General features: G+C 36.1%; 1 protein-coding gene across 39 annotated transcripts in view; it reads right to left on the minus strand.

Moving 5' to 3' along the window:
* Positions 1-20,350, minus strand: part of zmp:0000000936 (interleukin-1 receptor type 1) — a 62,909-nt gene that overhangs the window by 27,920 nt on the left and 14,639 nt on the right. For 3 of the 39 annotated variants that reach the window (XM_051905775.1, XM_051905805.1, XM_051905806.1), the window contains one exon: positions 8,035-8,287. The exons of 12 other annotated variants lie outside the window; for them this stretch is intronic. In XM_051905775.1, the coding sequence (XP_051761735.1) occupies positions 8,035-8,287 (253 nt within the window). Of the gene's footprint in view, positions 1-316; positions 380-2,175; positions 2,348-4,331; positions 4,513-8,034; positions 8,288-9,163; positions 9,254-9,888; positions 10,134-13,604; positions 13,988-19,907; positions 20,053-20,350 lie in introns of those variants that run through there. 24 more of the 39 variants (XM_051905763.1, XM_051905766.1, XM_051905780.1 and 21 more) reach the window with 20 other exon arrangements.

Genomic DNA, 20,350 nt, shown 5'->3' on the forward strand with positions numbered 1-20,350 from the left:
GACGGACACACCGTACAGTTTCAGCAGTGACAGACGTCAATTTAGTAACGTTTTACAATAAAGTCCCATTAAGTAACATTAGATAATTCATTAACTAACATTAAATAACAATGAGCAATACACTTTTTACAGTATTTCTTCATCTTTGTTAACACTATTAACTGAAAATACAACCGTTCATTGCTAGTTCTTGTTAGGTCCATTAAAGGATATTATCAGATACAACTTTAGATTTTAATAATGTATTATGTTACCACGAGTTTAGAAATAAACACAAAGATAATGCAGAAATAAAGAGATGAAGCGTCCAGCTCACCGCTCTCGACTCTGATGATCTCACCAGCCGGCTCGATCACTCGTGGTTTCTCTAAATATTCATCTGCAATAATAGTAATAAAACAAAACTTTAAAAAAGCAAATTGAGAAAATACTGAGAAAATACTTTATTTTTAGTTTTTTATTAATTAAATTGAGATTAAGTCAACAAAGCATTTTTTGCAGCAGTTATCCGTTATGCGCGAGTTCTTGTTTTTAATATTTATAAAGGATAAAGTTGGTTAAGCAATGCCACATGAGCAAGAGCAAATGTGATATTAATTTTATACAACAGTTCAATAAACAAGAAGTTAATATTAGGCCTATAGATGACTCAGAATATTGTCTGTTTTTGCTCTATTTCACCAATGAAAATAATTCCAAATAATCCACAGTACAGCCACTGTGTTTGTGAACGAATCTTTCTAATGAATCACTTGAACTGTTTCTTTGATACGGGCTCTGGTGATGTTCTCAACAATTTAAACAAATAAAAGAAAACAGGATTAAACCTTTTCACTTCCAAAAAAAAGAAAGCACTTTAAAACTTCTCAGCTTTCCTTTACTTTTTATCTCTATTAACATCCTTTCCTGAAGGTTTCGTAAGGAAACACAGAGTGATGGAAAACATTTTGTCAGATTATGGAGTTAATGCACCTCCTGTGTAATACACTATATTGCCAAAAGTTTTGGGACGCCTGCCTTTACATGCACATGAACTTTAATGACATCCCATTCTTAATCCGTAGGGTTTAATATGGAGTTGGCCCACCCTTTGCAGCTATAACAGAATCAACTCTTCTGGGAAGGCTTTCCACAAGGTTTAGGAGTGTGTTCATGGGAATTTTTGACCATTCTTCTAGAAGCGCATTTGTGAGGTCAGGCACTGATGTTGGCGAGAAGGCCTGGCTCACAGTCTCCGCTCTAATTCATCCCAAAGGTGTTCTATCGGGTTGAGGTCAGGACTCTGTGCAGGCCAGTCAAGTTCCTCCACACCAAACTCGCTCATATCCATGTCTTTATGGACCTTGCTTTGTGCACTGGTGCGCAGTCATGTTGGAACAGGAATGGGCCATCCCCAAACTGTTCCCACAAAGTTGGGAGCATGAAATTGTCCAAAATGTCTTGGTATGCTGAAGCATTAAGAGTTCCTTTCACTGGAACTAAGGGTCCAAGCCCAACCCCTGAAAAACAACCCCACACCATAATCCCCCCTCCACCAAACATTACACTTGGCACAATGCAGTCAGGCAAGTACCGTTCTCCTGAAAACCACCAAACCCAGACTCGTCCATCGGATTGTCAGACAGAGAAGCGTGATTGGTCACTCCAGAGAACACGTCTCCACTGCTCTAGAGTCCAGTGGCGGCGTGCTTTACACCACTGCATCCGACGCTTTGCAGTGCACTTGGTGATGTAAGGCTTGGATACAGCTGCTCGGCCATGGAAACCCATTCCATGACGCTCTCTACGCACTGTTCTTGAGCTAATCTGAAGGCCACACGAAGTCTGGAGGTCTGTAGCTATTGACCACGCTACCACACTTGAATTCACTGAGCTCCTGAGAGCGACGCATTCTTTCACAAATGTTTGTAGAAGCAGTCTGCATGCCTAGGTGCTTGATTTTATACACCTGTGGCCATGGAAGTGATTGGAACACCTGAATTCAATGATTTGGAGGGGTGTCCCAATACTTTTGGCAATATAGTGTATATAAGAGTCGATTTGCATTTTGCACAGGTAACTCTGATCATGCTAGAGAAGCATTGGAATGAAGGTGTAAATGCAACCTGGATATGAAATGCATAAACAGAGCCTAGATGTACACAAATAACCTCACATAATACCCATAATGCTCACCGTGAACTAAACACTCTATGCTTTCAGCCATTTCACCGACGACTCCATCTAAACTAAAGGTCATTTTGCAGGTGTAGAATCCAGCGTCATCGAGATGTACATTGCGTATGTTTAGTATATCCTTATCCTTGTTTAGAACAAACTTCTCATCTTCTGGAAGAGGCTCACAGTTCTGGGAATCAGAGGAAAGGACAGCAGACACAGACGAGACAGAAACAGAGTTCACATTACTCCTTCATTCAGACTGAGACGCACGGTTCATGCTTAAAGGAGAGATCCAAAATACAAATTATGAAATGTTGTCATTTTCTGAACTAAAACAACAGCAAAAAAAAAGCGGTTGCGTAAGTGCATTTATTATAACAATCTAATCAAGATTCATGTTTGGATTTATTACAGTTCATCACTGAGAAGGTTTGATGGCAGATTTAGTGGCAGTAAAAAGCACAAGAGGCGCGTGAAGGAACGCAGACTGACTGAATGACACTTTCATTTGAGCAGAATATCTCAGAGGAGATCGATAAACTCCAACTTACATGTTTTTCAGGGTTTTCAGATCATCAACGGATTTTCCAGTGTAGAGAGAGAGCGTGGGTTGCCAGATTGCAAAGATTAAGTAAAACACCAGGCAGAAAATGTTTCCTTTTAACAGAAAACTTTGGTGTCTTATTCATGGAAAAACGTAGTCAATGAACATTTTTTTATCATAGTTTTCATTAACGAATAAACACTATTTGGCAGACGCTTTTATTCACTGCGTTGAAGGCGTAAATGTTTTATCGGTCCATCCATGAGAATTCTGCCGGGAATTGAACCCATGATGTGGTGTTGCTAACGCCTGTTCTACTGTTTGAGCTTGGGAAGAGCACACATACACACACACACTCACTCTCTCTCTCTCTCTCTCTCTCTCTCTCACACACACACACACACACAGTACATATACATTTTTTTTTAATTTAAAGAAAAAAATACATTTTGTGAAAAACAAGCGTTTAAAAATAGTTGTTAAATGCATTTTTTAAAGTCATATGTTCTCATGTTTACTTTTTTGTGACGTGTGAGAAGTACTAATGTTAAAGGTTTACTGTTTTGTATTGTCATGCCTTCGGTCTGATCAGTTCAGTTTGTGTCGTCTCTTGTGTTTGTTGTCTTGGTGCATGTGGTTTTGTTTTGACAGGTGGTCACGTGATCCGCTTCACCCCGCCCTCTCGTTATCAATCATTATCATTCACTGCTCTCACTTGTCATTGGTTAGCCTCCCTCATTAGCTCCCGTTCATTCCTCTCGTGTTCGCTGTCTTGTGCCAGATTGTTTCAGCCGTAATCTCGTCTATTCAAGTTAAATGTTTGTTCTGTTTCTAGGCTGCAGTGCCAGTTTTGTTTTTCTTTTCTTTCAGTGTTGTTTTCTCCTCTCTCTCGCCGTCTAGACTGAATTCACCCTCAGCTCCTGCCCAGACTTACTGATTTAATTATTTTCCGTTGACTGCTTTTGCCCATTTGTGTGCAAATGATCTATAAATACATGGAGTTTTTGTTGTGGCCGCAACAATTAAAGTAGAATTGACCGGAACAGAACGATCCTAGAATTTCTCTTAGAGCACAAGACTTCATCTGTTCCTAAACATCTGCCATTTCACTGAAGAACCAGCGTTCCTGCACTCAGAAATGTTTAGGCCTACATTTATGAATTTATATAAAATTGTATATAAAATGTCCATCCATTCAGATCACAGTTTTAATATAAATAAATACTTAATGATCTATTAATTTATTTAAATAATCATATTTTAAAAATGCATTTACTGAAGAACCAGCACTGTGAAAAGTAAATCTATTCAGTTAAAAAGTATGAACGGTTAAGAATGGCAACATTATGTAAGATTTTCACAAATTCTGTTTCATTACGGCTGACGTACATTAATCACATTGAGTTTATCTGTTAAAACTGTGTAATCCAAATGAATGGACATTTTATATACAGCTCAAATGGATACATTTATTTATTTAAAGTTTTTTTTTAAACTAATCATAAAAAGTCATGGGAATTTTTACAATGAATATGAATTTTGTTCAACAGAAAACAACAACATGAGAGGCGAGTAAATAAGTTTTATTTTTGTCTGCGCGTATGGAGATTAATAATGTGTTTTTTACCTTGTACCACTGGATGGAGGGATGATCCACGCTCTTGAGATATCTCCTCAGAGGGCAGGAGAGGACGTCGTTCACATGAGCGCTGATCATCTGGATTCCACTCTGCGGTCGCTCACACTGTCCTGACGTCATCTCGCTCACGACCAGCACTGCTGCCTGTCTGAAGCACTGGCTCTGAGTCCTGTGAGGAAACAACACACACACACACACGTCTCACAACGACACAATGACCGCTTTATATCAACATACAAAACTATCAAATATTATCCTTATATTCTTCATTACCCTTATATGTATTCATCTGGAGCTCAAGTTCACTGTGTAGCTTCACTCAGTGTTGTTAACTAACCACATAACACGCTATACTACAGCTGTATAATTCACCTATCAGGTAGTGCAGACATTTTATGTGTGCTATTTAAAAATCATTTATATCATTATATCATTAAAAGCAGTGTCTTAAAATCAAATGTAAAAGTTTTGTTACAGTATTCGGCAGTCAGATTTCACACACAGCAGTAGCATGGAAACAATAAGATATAATGGAAACAAGAAATGGATCACACACACACACACACACACACACACACACACACACACACACACACGAGGGCAGTGTAACTAATGCTGCCCTCTGCTGACAGTTTAAGCTCTAGTTCAGTATTTCTCAATCTTTTATTTGGCTAGTCGTTCCTCACAGTCCATCAGTAACAAAAAAAGGAATCAAACTCATTGCATTTGCTTTTGAAGAGCAGTTTACTGGAAATCTGTTAAAGAAAACGCTGGGAAAAAAGCAGTTGAAAGTGAGAGGGCGTTTCTTTCTTTTTTTTTTGTGAACACTTTTGAGTCATTGTGTGTAAACGATGATAGCTGTGTTTGTAGGTGCAATTTTTATGTAATGTTTTACCATATTACACACAAGAACAGTCAAGCACATCTTCACCTTTTATTCTCTGTATTCTCCATTAAACTAATGAGTTTATCATGTTTTCTTTCGCTCACAGCGTGTTTAAAGGTCAGGATCTTCAACATCTGTTCAACACTGAACTGAAGCTCTTCTCACCGTCCTGGAAACTCCACACATCCCGATCTTTCCATCCATTTATTTCTTCAGTCAACAGAGCGCTGAAGCTCGACTGAACCTCACGAGAACATCGAGCTCACACTGGAAAATCTTAACGTCTTGGCATTAAAAATAGGCTTCTAGTTCTTCAAGGAAAGTGACAGCTCATATTTCTTTCAGAGGCGCAGGAGGCCCGCCACCCCGAATTTAACAGATTCACCACATCCTCTGCTCAAGCTTTTCTAAAAACATTTCACTTCCAAACCAGTTGTTTGTGACAATAAACCTCATCCTGCAACACAGTTACAGTAACTCCAAAATTCAGTATATGAAGAACAAAGTGAACAAAGCAGTGAGTCTCGTTCACTAACCGTACGTCTGTGTACACAAATCATGATCCATCAACAACTTCTGCACTAAAATTTATTCTAAATTTACAAAAAATAATGTAATATTTTAATGTAATTTAAATGAATAATTATTATATATATCAAGTTTCAGACCTTTCCAATGATTTGTGTTTTAAAATAGAGCAGTAAATATTGTAATATGAAACATGACACCGTCCACTAGAGGGAGACCTGCTAAAAAGACTGAAAGTCCATGTTTCCATGGTAACAAAACATCCAGTTTCAAAACAGTTGTCACAGGAGGAAGTTTCAGTGTTTCTAGTGATTCTATGATACATTTGAATAAATCGATTAAATTAATGACTCGTCCAATGAGACAGTGACTTTAGTTTCATATTTAAAATTTTAATAATTTAAAATATTATTTTTAAAACAATAATCAAAGTATTACTGGCAGTATGCAGTTGTGTTTGCAGCTTCTGTGTAACTTCTGCAGAAACGTGGATTTTATTGATACTGATTTCATTTGATTGGTAACAGATTATAGTTTCTCATTATTCTGACTGAATTCATTGATTTAATGTAAGAATTTTACATAAAAGACAATGTAAAATACATACATCTAATAAGGTCAGGAGGAAAATGACCTTATAAAGTTAACAATTTCCCTGGAAATCAATTTAGAGGCAAATATCACGCTTAATAAAAAAGTACATTTCTGTCACCGCACAGAATATGAAGAATATGAAGAATATGAAAAGCTCAGGTGACACGGCAGGCCTAGACCAGTCAAAACCTGCAAAATATTGTTGAATTATCATTATCGTCAAAATCCCAGAGATGTGATCTTTTGTCACACCCATAATTCCTGCTATACGTAGCTGTAGAAGAAATGTTAATGCGATTTTCATGTCAAGAGCTAAGTTACAAGTTACACAAGAGTTGCAAACATATATACATTATATATATATATATATATATATATATATATATATATATATATATAAACAGAAAAATACAGCAGTTTAAAATTACACAAGATGCTTTACATTTACATATGATCAAATACTTGTGCTGGTAAAAGAGAGCTCACTAAATGAAAATGTTGTCTGTCCAATTTATATTTTTTTTATATTTAAAGGTGCAATATGTAATATTTTCTGTCCGCTAGAGGTCGCTAGAGGCCTATTCAAAACAAAGGAAATCATGTTCATGGATGCGATTATTAACGTTACTGTAGTATGAAGCAGAGCAGGACCGAGTGTTGTGGGAGCTGAACGAGGCCGCTGGAGCGATTGCGCAACACACGCCTCACGAGCAGCGGGACTTTTATTATGACACAGCCGCCGGCGCCACTTCCGCTTTTCCGGTCATGAGTATGAGGTAACACAGCTCTGTTTATCATATTAGATACATTTGAGTGTGTTGAAAATGATGTTATAGCGTTACTCTGAGCGTTCGCTCAGGCGGCTGCTGTGAGACACTGTTACACACTGCAGTAAGATAGATCGATTTTAGATTATCATATTAAATTCTGGATGGCTTGTGTTGATAAATGGCATGAAATGAATTTTAAAACGTATTGTATGATGGAGAAAATGCTGTATTACTGTTACTAAAAATAAAGCTGCATCTGATTATATTATGTTAGCTACTTCACAAAATAGTGTTTTTCTCTGAGGCATGGTAAAGCATGGTACTCGCAAAAAATCAAGAAAATTAGATTTAAACAATAAGACTAAACGTGTTGAGCTATATAACAACAATTTGTTTTTCTGTCTATAAATATATCAAAACAGTTGCTCCCTTGTCTATTAAAACATGTAAATATTAAAGCGTCTTTGGTGTTTCCATGGTTTCTACAAAATAAAACTGGAAACCGAGGGTAACACGGGTATGACGCAATTGACAGGCGACTCCTCACACGTCCCGGAGCCTTGTTAAAATTGCAATTTTCTCACGATTTACAAATAGTTGCAAAGATTTGGGATATTGTAAGTACTCAAGTGAACAAAATATATAACACTGGCCTAGTGGCTTTTGGATATTTTACTGCAAAATTCTTACATATTGCACCTTTAATAAAAAAGGTTTTTTTGACTGTTCAGTAGAAACGACACCCAGTGAACTCATCAAACCTCCTTTTGAAAGGGAATAAAGCTCTGCTGGGAATTTTAGGATGGATTTCATGTAATTTCTTCCTACTATGAAGAAAACACTCAATGCAAGTGAACCGGTTTGGTGCCTCTCATGATGCATTATGGATAAACATTTAGAATTGGGTTCATACCAGATCACACATGTGTACGTTCCCTGCTGCTCCATGCTGATGTTGGGGAACCACAGCGATTGTTTTCTGACCACGACGCTCGGCTGACCCTTCATGACCTCAGAGCCATTCCTCTCCTCCAGCCATGTGACATTGTACGGCGTTTCTGCAGGATCGAAGAAATACTGGATCTGCAACGGACACTCCAATAGCGGCGATTCCCCCGGAACTGCGAAAATCCGTTCAAACGCCTGTCCATAGTCCTTGCAGGAGTCTGTGGAGAGACACGATGATGACCGGTAGTGACCAAGACAGAATGTACAGAATAATAACCTGTGAATATACACTGTGTGCAAAAACACAGAGGCTCGTGTTGATGTGCACCAATGCTACAGTTTCTGCTTTAAGAAGTGTTATTATATTTTAAAGCTAAAATAATGAACATTGTCATTACTTAAAAAGTAGCTAGTTGCCAAGGCAACATTTCTCTTATTGTTTAGTTTAAGTACTAAAATAACTAAAACTAAATAAACCAAGGCAAAAAAAATTAAACTTAAAAATAGATTATATAAATATTTATATATACATATTAAAAATTACTAAAGCTTTAAAATTAGAATGAAAACAGAAAATATAATAATCATAATAAAATATATATTAATCTAATTCAAAATATTAACAAAAACTATAACAGTATATAAATGATACTAAATGATCACTGGTCTCAAGTATGCAGGTGTAAAATAATGCTGAAAAAATTCAAAATGTTTCAAAAAGTAGAAAAAATACTTGTGTTTTTTAATTTCATCATTCAGTCGCGAGGGAAATGTTTTCTAGGAATTAAACTCAAATCCAGTCTAGTTATTTATCTTACTTGTTCAGAAATGTAATATATATTGTCAATATTCTCAGTTTTTCATACATGAACTGTCAGATTTGTGACCCACTTTGGGATGATCAATATTCCTTATGTAAAGACTCCCACAATCCCTCAGTAAAGCACCATGTACTGTACGTATCATAACTCACAAAAAAGCTGTTCTGTACACAGAGTTTATGAGCGACAGTAAATCAAACATCTTTCTATTTCATTTACAAGCATGAGTATATCATTCAGGCAGTTAAGTTAATAAGGCAAACAGATTCTCACCTGAACCTGAAGGGTCCTTGTTTGATATTACGGCACATTCAGCTGCCCGAAGAAAAGCCAGCAGAAAAACGAGGGACAACCGACCCATATCTGAGACAGAGAGAGTCGAGAATTAATAACCACTAGAATAAATGTGTGACATTCAGAAATGAACTGAGAATGAGAACTAAACTACAGAATGTGAATTGAGATAGCAAACAGAATACAGAATTGTTTAAGAAATTCATAAAAGGTTATCATAAACAGGTATTCATATCTAGAACATTACAGAAGATGATATTAATAAACAATATCAAGAGCAATAACTGATCACAGGAAAAAATCTGAGCATGACTAGAAATTATGTGCTCAAATATCAGCCTTCAATCACAACTTTAAATTTCCTTGTTATTTGCAATTTCCTGTATATAATATTAGAGAACCCCATAAATAATATTCAGGCCCTCTTGAGCTTTTATGGTGTTGTTAGTCATGTTTGATGATCTTTGAGCCTCATGTTTACTGGAACACTGGAAACAAAGGTCAACCCTGATCCGGCCCAGGAAAAGAACATTGACATGATATTTTCTCACTATATTTATGAAACGTACTGTATATTCTCTACACAAATACATGTCAAATAGAATTATGTATTGTATCTTGCACTGTCAGATCAGGAAAGCAGCAAATAAAGGTTCAAAAGAGCAGCTGAAATAAACAGAGCAATTCCAAGAGGGTCCACGCACCCACGCATGCTCAGGCCCTAACTACAAAACAGACATTTTTGAAAATAAGATTGCAAAATGTTGAATTTCTGCTCTCGCTTCCCTCTTCTCCATCCAGATCCATGGGAAGTGCTGACTAGAGCTGAAGCGATCCACCATTCGACTGGTTAAAACTGAGCTGTCATTCTTACACAAGAGTTTTCTTCTTTAAAGAGCAGACGTTTCAGAGGAACTTCATGTGCTTGCTCAGCGTAAAAACTGGGAATCTGAGGAATGAAAGTAAGAGAAAAAGGGAACGCTCCGTAATTAAACAGGATCTAAGAGTATGCCCTAAATTAACCCTGGTCTAAACTAACCAGCCAAACCTTCATCCACACCTCATCCAGATTTCTCCTGCACTCATAAATATTTACTTCACCTTTAGTAAATGTTTTTAATGACGATGACGTCAACCGAGTCCACTACACAATGTTTACATCATCATCCACATTCAATGACAGCTGTTTTGTTCCTGATTTTTCTAATCAATAAACACTTTTTTTTAATATGTTCTTGAGGGTGATGACAAGATTTTTATTTTTGGGTGAATTGTCTCTTTGAGGTCAATTTTCCATTTTAGTTAAGATGACCAGGGGTCTAAATGTATAAATATAAAACGTATGATGTATGTATGATGTAGATTATTTTCGTGATTTGTTATCACAACATTATTTCTTTTGTCAAATCACATCAAGCGTAGCGTTAGTTCTGACAGGTCACGTCAGTCAAGCTCGCATCAGCTGATTAACATTGACCTATAGGAATACGACGCCTATCGCTGCATTCGTATATATATATATACGGTCCATCCAGTATTATCAGCAGCTTTATCGCATTGCTCAGGAGCTAATCACCCTCCTCCATCCCCAGCTCCTCCTGTTTCCAGTCAGTCTTTTTTACAGTGTAAAAGTGTGCGTACACACAAAAAACAGATTTTGACAAAACCGGTGTAAAATTCCCTTTATAAAAGCCAGTTAGCGGAAGATTGAGCGTACCTGCGTCTCCAGCCGTCTCCTCCGGAAATAACTGATTACAACGCCTTGCTTTAACCCTATCCTCATCTGCATATCATTTCCATATGCATAGCCACGTGATAACATGTTTAACGGAACAAGACATTAGGAAATATATGGACTATAAATGTCACTTGTGCCGTCAGATTACTAAAAATCATTCAGTATCCTTGTCTTGTTTTAGAATAAATATATCGAAATATCCGTAAAAGCAAAACTGTATAAAATACTTCTCAGAGAAAGTTTATAGAGAAGAGTTAGGCCAAATGGTATTTTTAATTGTTTTAAGCAACTAATATGTATGCAATTTTGCCTATATGGTATTTAGGATGTTTATACAGTATATTTTTATTGGAAACAGATTTTATTTTTTTCAGTGTAAATACAATTATCTGACAAAACATTTTAAAAATAAAATGTGCAAATCTTATGGTTTCCTTCAAATACAATGGTATTCAAAATCAGGGCATTCACTACAAATATTGCTAAATTCATTTCATTTTTGTGGATAATGAGTTTATGTAATTTGAGTGCTTAACTCCATGAATGAGAGTGAAATATTTAATCTAAAGATTAAAAACATTCTGTTTATTTCATTACTTCACTCCAGTAAAAGAGTTTGTATGAATGGTCCAGAGTTTGTGGACGGTTTATTTATTATGAATGCAGATTTTTTGTGGTGACCCTGGACCACAAAACCAGTCATAAGGGTCAATTTTTTGGAGTTGAGATTTACACATCATCTGAATTTCCATTGGTGTGTGGTTTGTTATGATCGGATAATATTTGTTTGAGATACAACTTTTTGAAAATCTGGAATCTGAGGGCGCAAAAAAATCTAAATATTGAGAAAATCACCCTTAAAGTTGTACAAAATGTCCTTAGCAATACATATCCACTCACAAAAATACATTTTTATATAAATTTATGGTAGGAAATTTACAAAATATCTTCATGGAACATTATCTTTACTTAATATCCTAATGATTTTTGGCATAAAAGAAAAAATTGATCATTCTGATTGCTGCAAATACACCCGTGTGACTTATGACTGGTTTTGTGCTCCAGGGTCACAAATGTACATTAGACTCCTGCAGGTCAAAAACACCCTGTGACTGTTAAAGGTGTGCTGCATAATTTGGGGTTGATTCACATAAATATTTGTATTCCGGTTTGACAATTTCTGCTGAGAACTGGAAAAAGTAAAAAAGAGCAGCTCTGATGGATGACCAGAACCAACCTGATTGTCAAGTACAGCAAACTGCATTTAGGGTGGTGCTAGTTTAAAGAAACGACAATGAAGAGCTGTCATCTGTGAGCATTACTGACCTGGGAAAACTATTTCCAACATTATTATAAAAGTTCAACAACTTCCTGACAGGGTGAAGCTCAAGTCAACAACATGTCCATCTCAGAGAAAACCGCAAGTGTTGTTCCCACAAGCACAGAAGGCCTGAAGCCTCGTCTGATTCAGTCAAACACGTGTGAGGACATGCTGTACTACGCAAACACTTCATTGCACCATCTTCACATTACACAAGGGGCTTTCTATAAAACGGGCCTTTTTCAGCCTGTTTTGGTGTTTTCAAAGTAATTGCCGCAAGATTTGAAACTTTCTTTCACATAAACAGTGTTTAAGATGGCTCAATAAATACAAATAACCCACCTGTATTTGGTATTTTAAAATGTTATAATATCAAAGCCATTTAAAGCCAGAAGATAAATGAACAAAAAGAGATGTGCATAAAATGATTTGATTGTGTGGTTAGAGTTATTTACACCAGTCAGAACGAAGTGTTTTTATTGTGTTTGTTTTTCATTCTAATTGACCCTGAGTCTGCTAATATTTGAAATGAAATGTGAATTAATGAGGATGTGGATGAGGTGTATAAGAACACTGATGACCATAAAACCACACAGAATGAGTTCATCTTTCCATAACTTCTGTGCTGAGTCAGTTTAATATCTAGAGCCAAACTAATAAAACACTGTTAAAGCCACGAATCTACAGTTACTGACCGCTCTATTGTCCATTCACACCAGTCTGCAGTTTCACATGATCTTAAAGATCTGTTAATCTCAAGGTTCCTGCTTAAATGATTGGATCGAGTGTGTTATTAATGTAATGCAGAAATGTAAATTTGTCTGTGTTTGAATTTTTTCATGCAACTCAAATCACAAACATCAGAAGTGCAGAAAACATGAAACATGTTCCTAAAGCACCTCATGAAGATGTTGATGAGGGAACAGAGCTTGAATATAGACAGCTTTCATTTGGTTAAACTGGAATTTTTCCTTTCTTTCTTTCTTTCTTTTTTTCTTTTTTCTTTTCTCACTACATAATTCCAATAACTGCATATATGACATGGTTTTTTTTTTGGCTTCACTGTTATTCTAAAATGTTGGGAAAGGTCGTAATAAAGAATGAATAAGCGTGTCCAAACTTCTGAATCCCAGTTCAGATTTTTCCAGATCAAAAAACAGACAGGAATCCGTTGAACAAACATAAACAGTCATCAAGTTAAATGGTAAGGATTTGTCCTGACCGCATGTTTACAGAGGAAATCTGGGAAATCTTCTAAGCAGAACAGAAGTTCAGGCATGGATAAATGAATCAGATGGTGCCAGTCACCGCTTCTGCTCTGAAACCAGACCGGGATCATAGAGAGTAAAGTCGAGTCTTACCTACAGTCCTTCCCAAGGCATCATGATTCCCTTCAATGAAGTCGCTCTGTCTGCTCCAGTCTTGTACATTTCTTTAACTTAAAGAGACAGCGTGTCTTCACCGGACTCCTATACCTCAGAACTGTCGTGCCACTTCTCCATATTCACAGGAAAGGCACGTTTTGCAATATCCTTCGAGCGTTTGGGAAGCTTCCTCTCCAACGCCTCAGAGTTGCGCAATGAATGAACGAGGCGGAGATCTGATTTGATTTAAGTCTGCTTTCACTGAAACTGAATCATTTTGTCACTTCGACTAAAACGGCTTCTTCGTTTTAACAACCTAATGTTTTAAGGGTTGAAGTACTGGAGTTAACTTTAACCTCACATGCGATTTAATCCCGGTCAAATCACCTCACAGAAACCACGTGTGCAGTTACTGCCTCCGTTCTGCAGGGGGCAGCAGAAGCGCTTTCGGGTCAATGAAGTGAACTAGAGCTGGTGTAACAACAGGTCAAAAACTGAAGGCTTATTGTTTGTATTACATGTGCTGCCAAACCAATCAGACATAAAATACAGCGAATATGAAATACAATGAACAATAGTGCAAACAAATGAACATTTTACATTTACATTTCTGCTAAATGCATTAATAAAAAGCTGGGTTAAAAAACAACCCAAGTTGGGTTGGAAATGGACAAAATGGACAGCTTTTTTAGAGTGTAAGCTACATGTAAAACTGTCACTTCTTAATTTGTTTATATTAAAATACTGTGAATATAATATATAAAATACAATGAAGAATAGTGAAAATAAACAAGTAATAAAAAGAAATGAAGTGAAAAATAAAATGTGCAATAAATCAACAATGCACATTTTAAAAGAGACTACTTGAATAAGCGATATTAATAAAACAGAAAATCTAAACAGATTAAGTAAATATAAAGCAAAAGTTTGGCGTGTGAGAGAAAAAAAGCTTTTTTCTCTAAATAAAAAATCTAAATAAAAATAGAAATTTGTTTTTAGTAGCAAAAAGAGAAAAAGAATTTATGATGTCTGATTCTGTTATTATTTGGGGTCAGTCGTCCAGGTTTGTTCTCTCTGCACTTTACAGGCTGTAAAATTATAACAGAAGAAAATCAGAACAGTTTATCCAGCAGCGTCCTGAATATTATCCAGGATTATCCCTGTGGAATTGAGCTTCAGATACACTGAATGAGGATTTTAACTGTTCTTGTTCAGCTGAAACTATTTCAGTGTAAGAATTGATGCTCTTGACTGACCTTCATTCACTTCTGCTGTTCTTCAGGAGTCTCATGTTTCTTCTGTCTGTCAGAATGTAATCATCAGCAGGGGATTCATCAGATCCTGATTCTTGAGAAGGCCTGGGAAAAGAACCTCCCACTTCCTGTTCTTATATAATACAGAAATAAATCTTTTTTCCTTCATATTTTCCCCTCTATCTTTCATCTTCTGCAGGGACACATCATGGCCAAGGACTTTTCCTCCAGATTGAGGAGCAAGACTCTGTTCCTCTTCCCATGATTCCTCACTCTGTGTCTGAACGGCTGTGGGAAAATACTGCTCAAGTCATAAGCCAGCTAACCAAAATATGTTCTAAGAACTATTTGCTAATGTTCCCATTAAGTTATAAAAACATTATTGCTGAATGTTCCATTTTTAAAAACATTTTAAAATGTTTTTCCTTGTTGTTTTATGCAAACATCAAAGAAATGTTCCAGTTGATCATTCTGCAAGTAACATTTAATGTATAAAATGTTATATAATGTATAAAATAAATGTTTTTGCACAAATGTTTTGAGAACATTATCAAAGACCAGATAACTTTGAATGAATGTTCTCTTAATGTTACTGGGAGAACGTTTGTTCATAACTTTGAGGGAACCTCGAGGGAACGTTCCCTGTTCGCTGGGAAGACGAATAAACGGCAGTCCGTCAGCGCTTTATAACATGCTTCTGTTCTGAGTTTCAGGACTTTGATGCGACAAAATGTGACAAAAAATTAGACATAAAATAAGAAGAAATATTTGAGATTTGGTTGTATTTCTCAGATGTAAGTAAATGAGTATCATTGATCATGTGACTGTACATACGGTCAGCAGTTCTTCCACTGAAGCTCTTTCAATCAGCTCCAGTTCTGCTGAAACACATTCTCACACCCATCTTCATTTTCATTCAGATCATCACACTGATTCATTTTGTATTAAACAAGAAAGGAGTGCCAAACAGAAACGTTTTTCCATGTAGAGCCCAAAAATCTGATAAACATAAATTTGTTATGTCCACTAGAGGGCGAAAACTTTCATCTGTCCACTTTAATGTCATTCAATAACTTTGGCTCACTGTATTCTTGTCTTGATGAACACACACTGCTCGGCATTATGATCGAATTAATCAGAAGAAAAACTAGATCAGAAAACAGCAATAGTCCGGATGAATTGAGAAATGCAGGAATAATATTTTACTTTGACTGTTTTTGTGATTGTATTCAGAGTCACTGTGATTATCACTACAGTATAAGAATGTAAAACGATGGAAAGTTTATGTGTTAAAGTTTATAAAAAGTGTTTCTTTTCAAACAAGAAGTTTGATTCAGAGGTTCATCAGAGTCACGGAGTGAAAAGACATTTAATGCCTCAGAGTTCAGGAGAAAATGACAGAATGACCTGCTTCCCACAAATGAAAAGTTGTTATGTAAAGAGGAATGATCAGATGTTATTTTTGCTCCTGCTCAAACTGGAAAGACAAGCATGAAGTGGCTTGAGAACGAGTCCATCGGGCTCATGTTTGTCCGGTCAGAGTCCAGATCTGAACCTACAGTGAATATTTGGTCTCAGATTAAACTCGAATGAACTGGGAGATATCTTTCAACAGTTTGAAGCCATTAACATTGAGTGGAAAAACTGACTCTTCTTCCTGTAAAAAGCTGTCTGCAGTTTACTCACACGGCTTAAACCTCTGAAGAAAACAAAGGAGAAGGTTATTCCGTGCAAAGCTACCTCATCTACAGTATTTGTGCAATTCATGACCATTTCCTAACCAGTGATTTGTGATTAAAATCAGTGACGCAGATCACTAAATTGGCAGCACTGAATACAAAGGAGAAGGTAATAACTGTCACGTGTTCACCCTGTTTGGACTCCTCTGTTGCACCATTTCCCGCCACTAGTCTGTCACCATAGTTACTGATCACCTTCATCATCACTACCAGCTGTGTTCAATTACCCGCCTCGTTTGTCTGCGTATTTAAGTCTTGTGTTTTCAGTTCAGTATTGTTCTATGTATGGTTGTGTTTCCTGTGTGCCAGTTTGTGGATTTCCTTGCCTGTGGATTTATTAAAGACTGTTATTCCTTCATCTTCCTCGCCGTGCATATACTTACAACCATAGCTGTAGCAATAACCTTCTCCTATGTAATCAGTGCTGCCAATTTAGTGCCAGTGCTAAGTGACTTTATCTACAGTGTTTGTGCAATTCTTCATCAATTCCTGACCAGTCATATCACTTCTAGCGCTGTGTTGGTTTGTTTGCAACCACTTCTCTGGCGTCTCTTAACCACTTCTGTAAATCTATATTGCATGTTTATAGGCACTTCTTGGAAATCACCACAACATAACGTGATATCTTTGCAGAAGCGATGGGAGAGCGATTGCTAAAAAAAACACACAAGATTTGGGCAAAATTATGCATTTCAGCTCCTTTTCAAATCATAGAATGTTGAATAAGAATGACAGAAAATGTAAAGACATTCAACAGTCACACAACAGAGAAATTTCATGAGTTACAATGCAACAATTCATTAATTACTATAATTATTACAACAAATAATTAACACTGTTAATTTAAAGGGGTGGTTGATTATGATTTGACTTTTTTTTAACTTTAGTTAGTGTGTAATGTTGCTGTTTGATCATAAACAACATCTGCAAAGTTAAGACTCTCAAAGTTCAATGCAAAGAGAGATTTTCTTTACAGAAAACACATTTTAAACGGCTGGTAGGGACTACAACGAGCTTCTTCCTGTGTTAGTGACATCACTAACCCTAAAATTTACATAAACCCCGCCCCCAAGAACACACAACAAAGGGGGTGTGGCCATGTTGGGCTGCTTTAGAGAAGAGGAAGAGTCCAGTCAACCTCATCTGGACCGTTTGTTTCTCTTGTTTCCTCAAGCGTTCCTGGAAAAATCTGCTACCTTCAAGGCTCACCTTTCCATTCTTCCCATTACATCTCAGTGAAAGCTCAGAGTCCTTAGAAGCTTTAGAAGCGGACAGAATAAAGTCTCACTGTGTGTGGATCTGTATGTTTTGGTTGAATCAGTAATTACAGTGAGAACTATATTGTTGATTCCTGACATGATTGTTTGCAGCGTCTTCTTTTTGGTATAAGCTGCGTTTTGAAATCAACATACTGTATAACATATAAATATATAGATGTGCAGCAGTGAAACAGATGTGTGTTTTACAGATAGAGTTATTATCCTCAACTAAAACTAAAATCATAAATATTTAAAAAACATATTATATTTCAGCTAGTTGCCAAGGCAACATTTCTCATTTTCATTTGAAAAGTTTTAAAAGTATTAAAACTAAATAAACTAAAACACATACATAAAAACAGTAATATCTATTCACATATTTTTTGTTAAAAAAACAAAAGCTAATAAAAATGATAATGGAAAACTGCACAACAAAATGACTAAAACAGAACATATAAAAAGAATTTTTTTTCAAAATATTAACAAAAACCATCAATGATAATAAAATAACACTGGTAGACAGTTCTGATTTAGCGTGATCAGTCACATGACATTTAATGAACTGTTTTAAAAAAAATAATAAAATGATTTATTTCTACCACTAGAGGGCACAATTTCACTGATTTCTGAGTTCAGTACAAACAAAAAACTAGTGATGCATTACAAAGTCTGATTCATTTCCGTGAACCGGTTCTTTTCAGCCGTTTCATACGTTCCTGATGTCATCATACAATGATGTCTTTGCATTTCTTTTTAAACAAACCAGTGTCATGTTATATCAAGAAAACATTCAAATAAAGAAATATGTGTATAGAAACATTCAAATAAAGTTATTTGTGTGAATGCATTTTGATATTGTCCTTCATTCACTTAAGTTAATGTTTGTGCTCAGAGTTTAATTTCTATGCACCTATACGTCTTGGATGAGTTCGCGGATATGTTCTTTATGTCTGAAGTATACTGTATAAAATGAGTAAACCATCTTAACTGCTTGATTATTGTGCTTATATATTTCTTTGATTTAAAATATAATTTGCACACATAATGAGCCACAGTAAAATTTAGTTTTTTTCAAGTTTTAATAAAAATGAAGGCCTATTTAATAAAACCAGTTATAAGCGTATTTCCAGTACATTTTGTCTGTTAAAGAAGCTAACATTGCGCATCAGGCTTGTGCAGTGTCAACTCATCAGGATCAGCGATTCGTTCAGAACCGAACATGGTGTTATTTACAATGTCATGAACTGTACATAAAAATGTGTGAGTGTAACGGACGTAGGCCGGTAAGAGCTGTGCGTGTCAAAAATATCATCATGTCAATGTCATCGATTGAACTGTCTGATAGAGAAAGACGTTTGTGCTTCTGCCGTACCCATGGGGACGAGTGTGAAGTGTCCGGTCAGGTGTCCTCGGCTGCTGGACGCCATACAGATGAAGTTTAAATAGAAATCTTCCCACGATACGTCTGACACGGACAGTGTGCGCACAAAAACATAACCATTCTCCGTTTTGCTTTCACTTCAAGAGGAAAAGACACACAGTTACTCTTTCAACTCAACCACACAATTATATTAATTATTATTCACCAATATAACAATATTTACCTACTTTGTACATTTATTGTTTTAACTTGCTTTTAGTCAATATAAGTATGGTTTTCCTGACAATAAAGTCAATTTGTCATCTTTTACATTATCTATTTTCCTTGCGTCTGTTGTGACTCATGAAGGATGCATCCATGAAGAAACTACATGAGATTATGTCTTCAGGTCTGTGTCAGGCACAGCTGGTATGACTGAAATCTTATATCGAAGTAATATCATCATATATATATATCATATATATCATATATCATATATACTTTTTTTATAGTAGGAACTTTATCAAAAGATTATTCATAATAATAAAAAATGCATAAGCCTAGTCTGTATTGTTTCAAGCAACAAATGATACCTTAAATTAAATTTAAAATTAGTTTCGCAAATTCACCAAAACTGAGCAGGTTAAAGTTTAACCCTCATCTGAAACACAACTACATTCGGTACGTACTTCATGGGTTCCTGATGAATGCGATCCGACATGTTTTGGGAGACGAAAACCTCTTCAAATTCCAAGGGAATTTTCCACAGCACTTCAACCATGGGACCACCATTGCCCGCCACAACAACCACACAATTCTTCCTTATGGATGAACCTGAAAACAAACAAACAGTTTATAATGTTCTGTGACGGACACACCGTACAGTTTCAGCAGTGACAGACGTCAATTTAGTAACGTTTTACAATAAAGTCCCATTAAGTAACATTAGATAATTCATTAACTAACATTAAATAACAATGAGCAATACACTTTTTACAGTATTTCTTCATCTTTGTTAACACTATTAACTGAAAATACAACCGTTCATTGCTAGTTCTTGTTAGGTCCATTAAAGGATATTATCAGATACAACTTTAGATTTTAATAATGTATTATGTTACCACGAGTTTAG

Source organism: Ctenopharyngodon idella, chromosome 9, assembly GCF_019924925.1.
Source record: "Ctenopharyngodon idella isolate HZGC_01 chromosome 9, HZGC01, whole genome shotgun sequence".
NCBI lineage: Eukaryota > Metazoa > Chordata > Actinopteri > Cypriniformes > Xenocyprididae > Ctenopharyngodon > Ctenopharyngodon idella.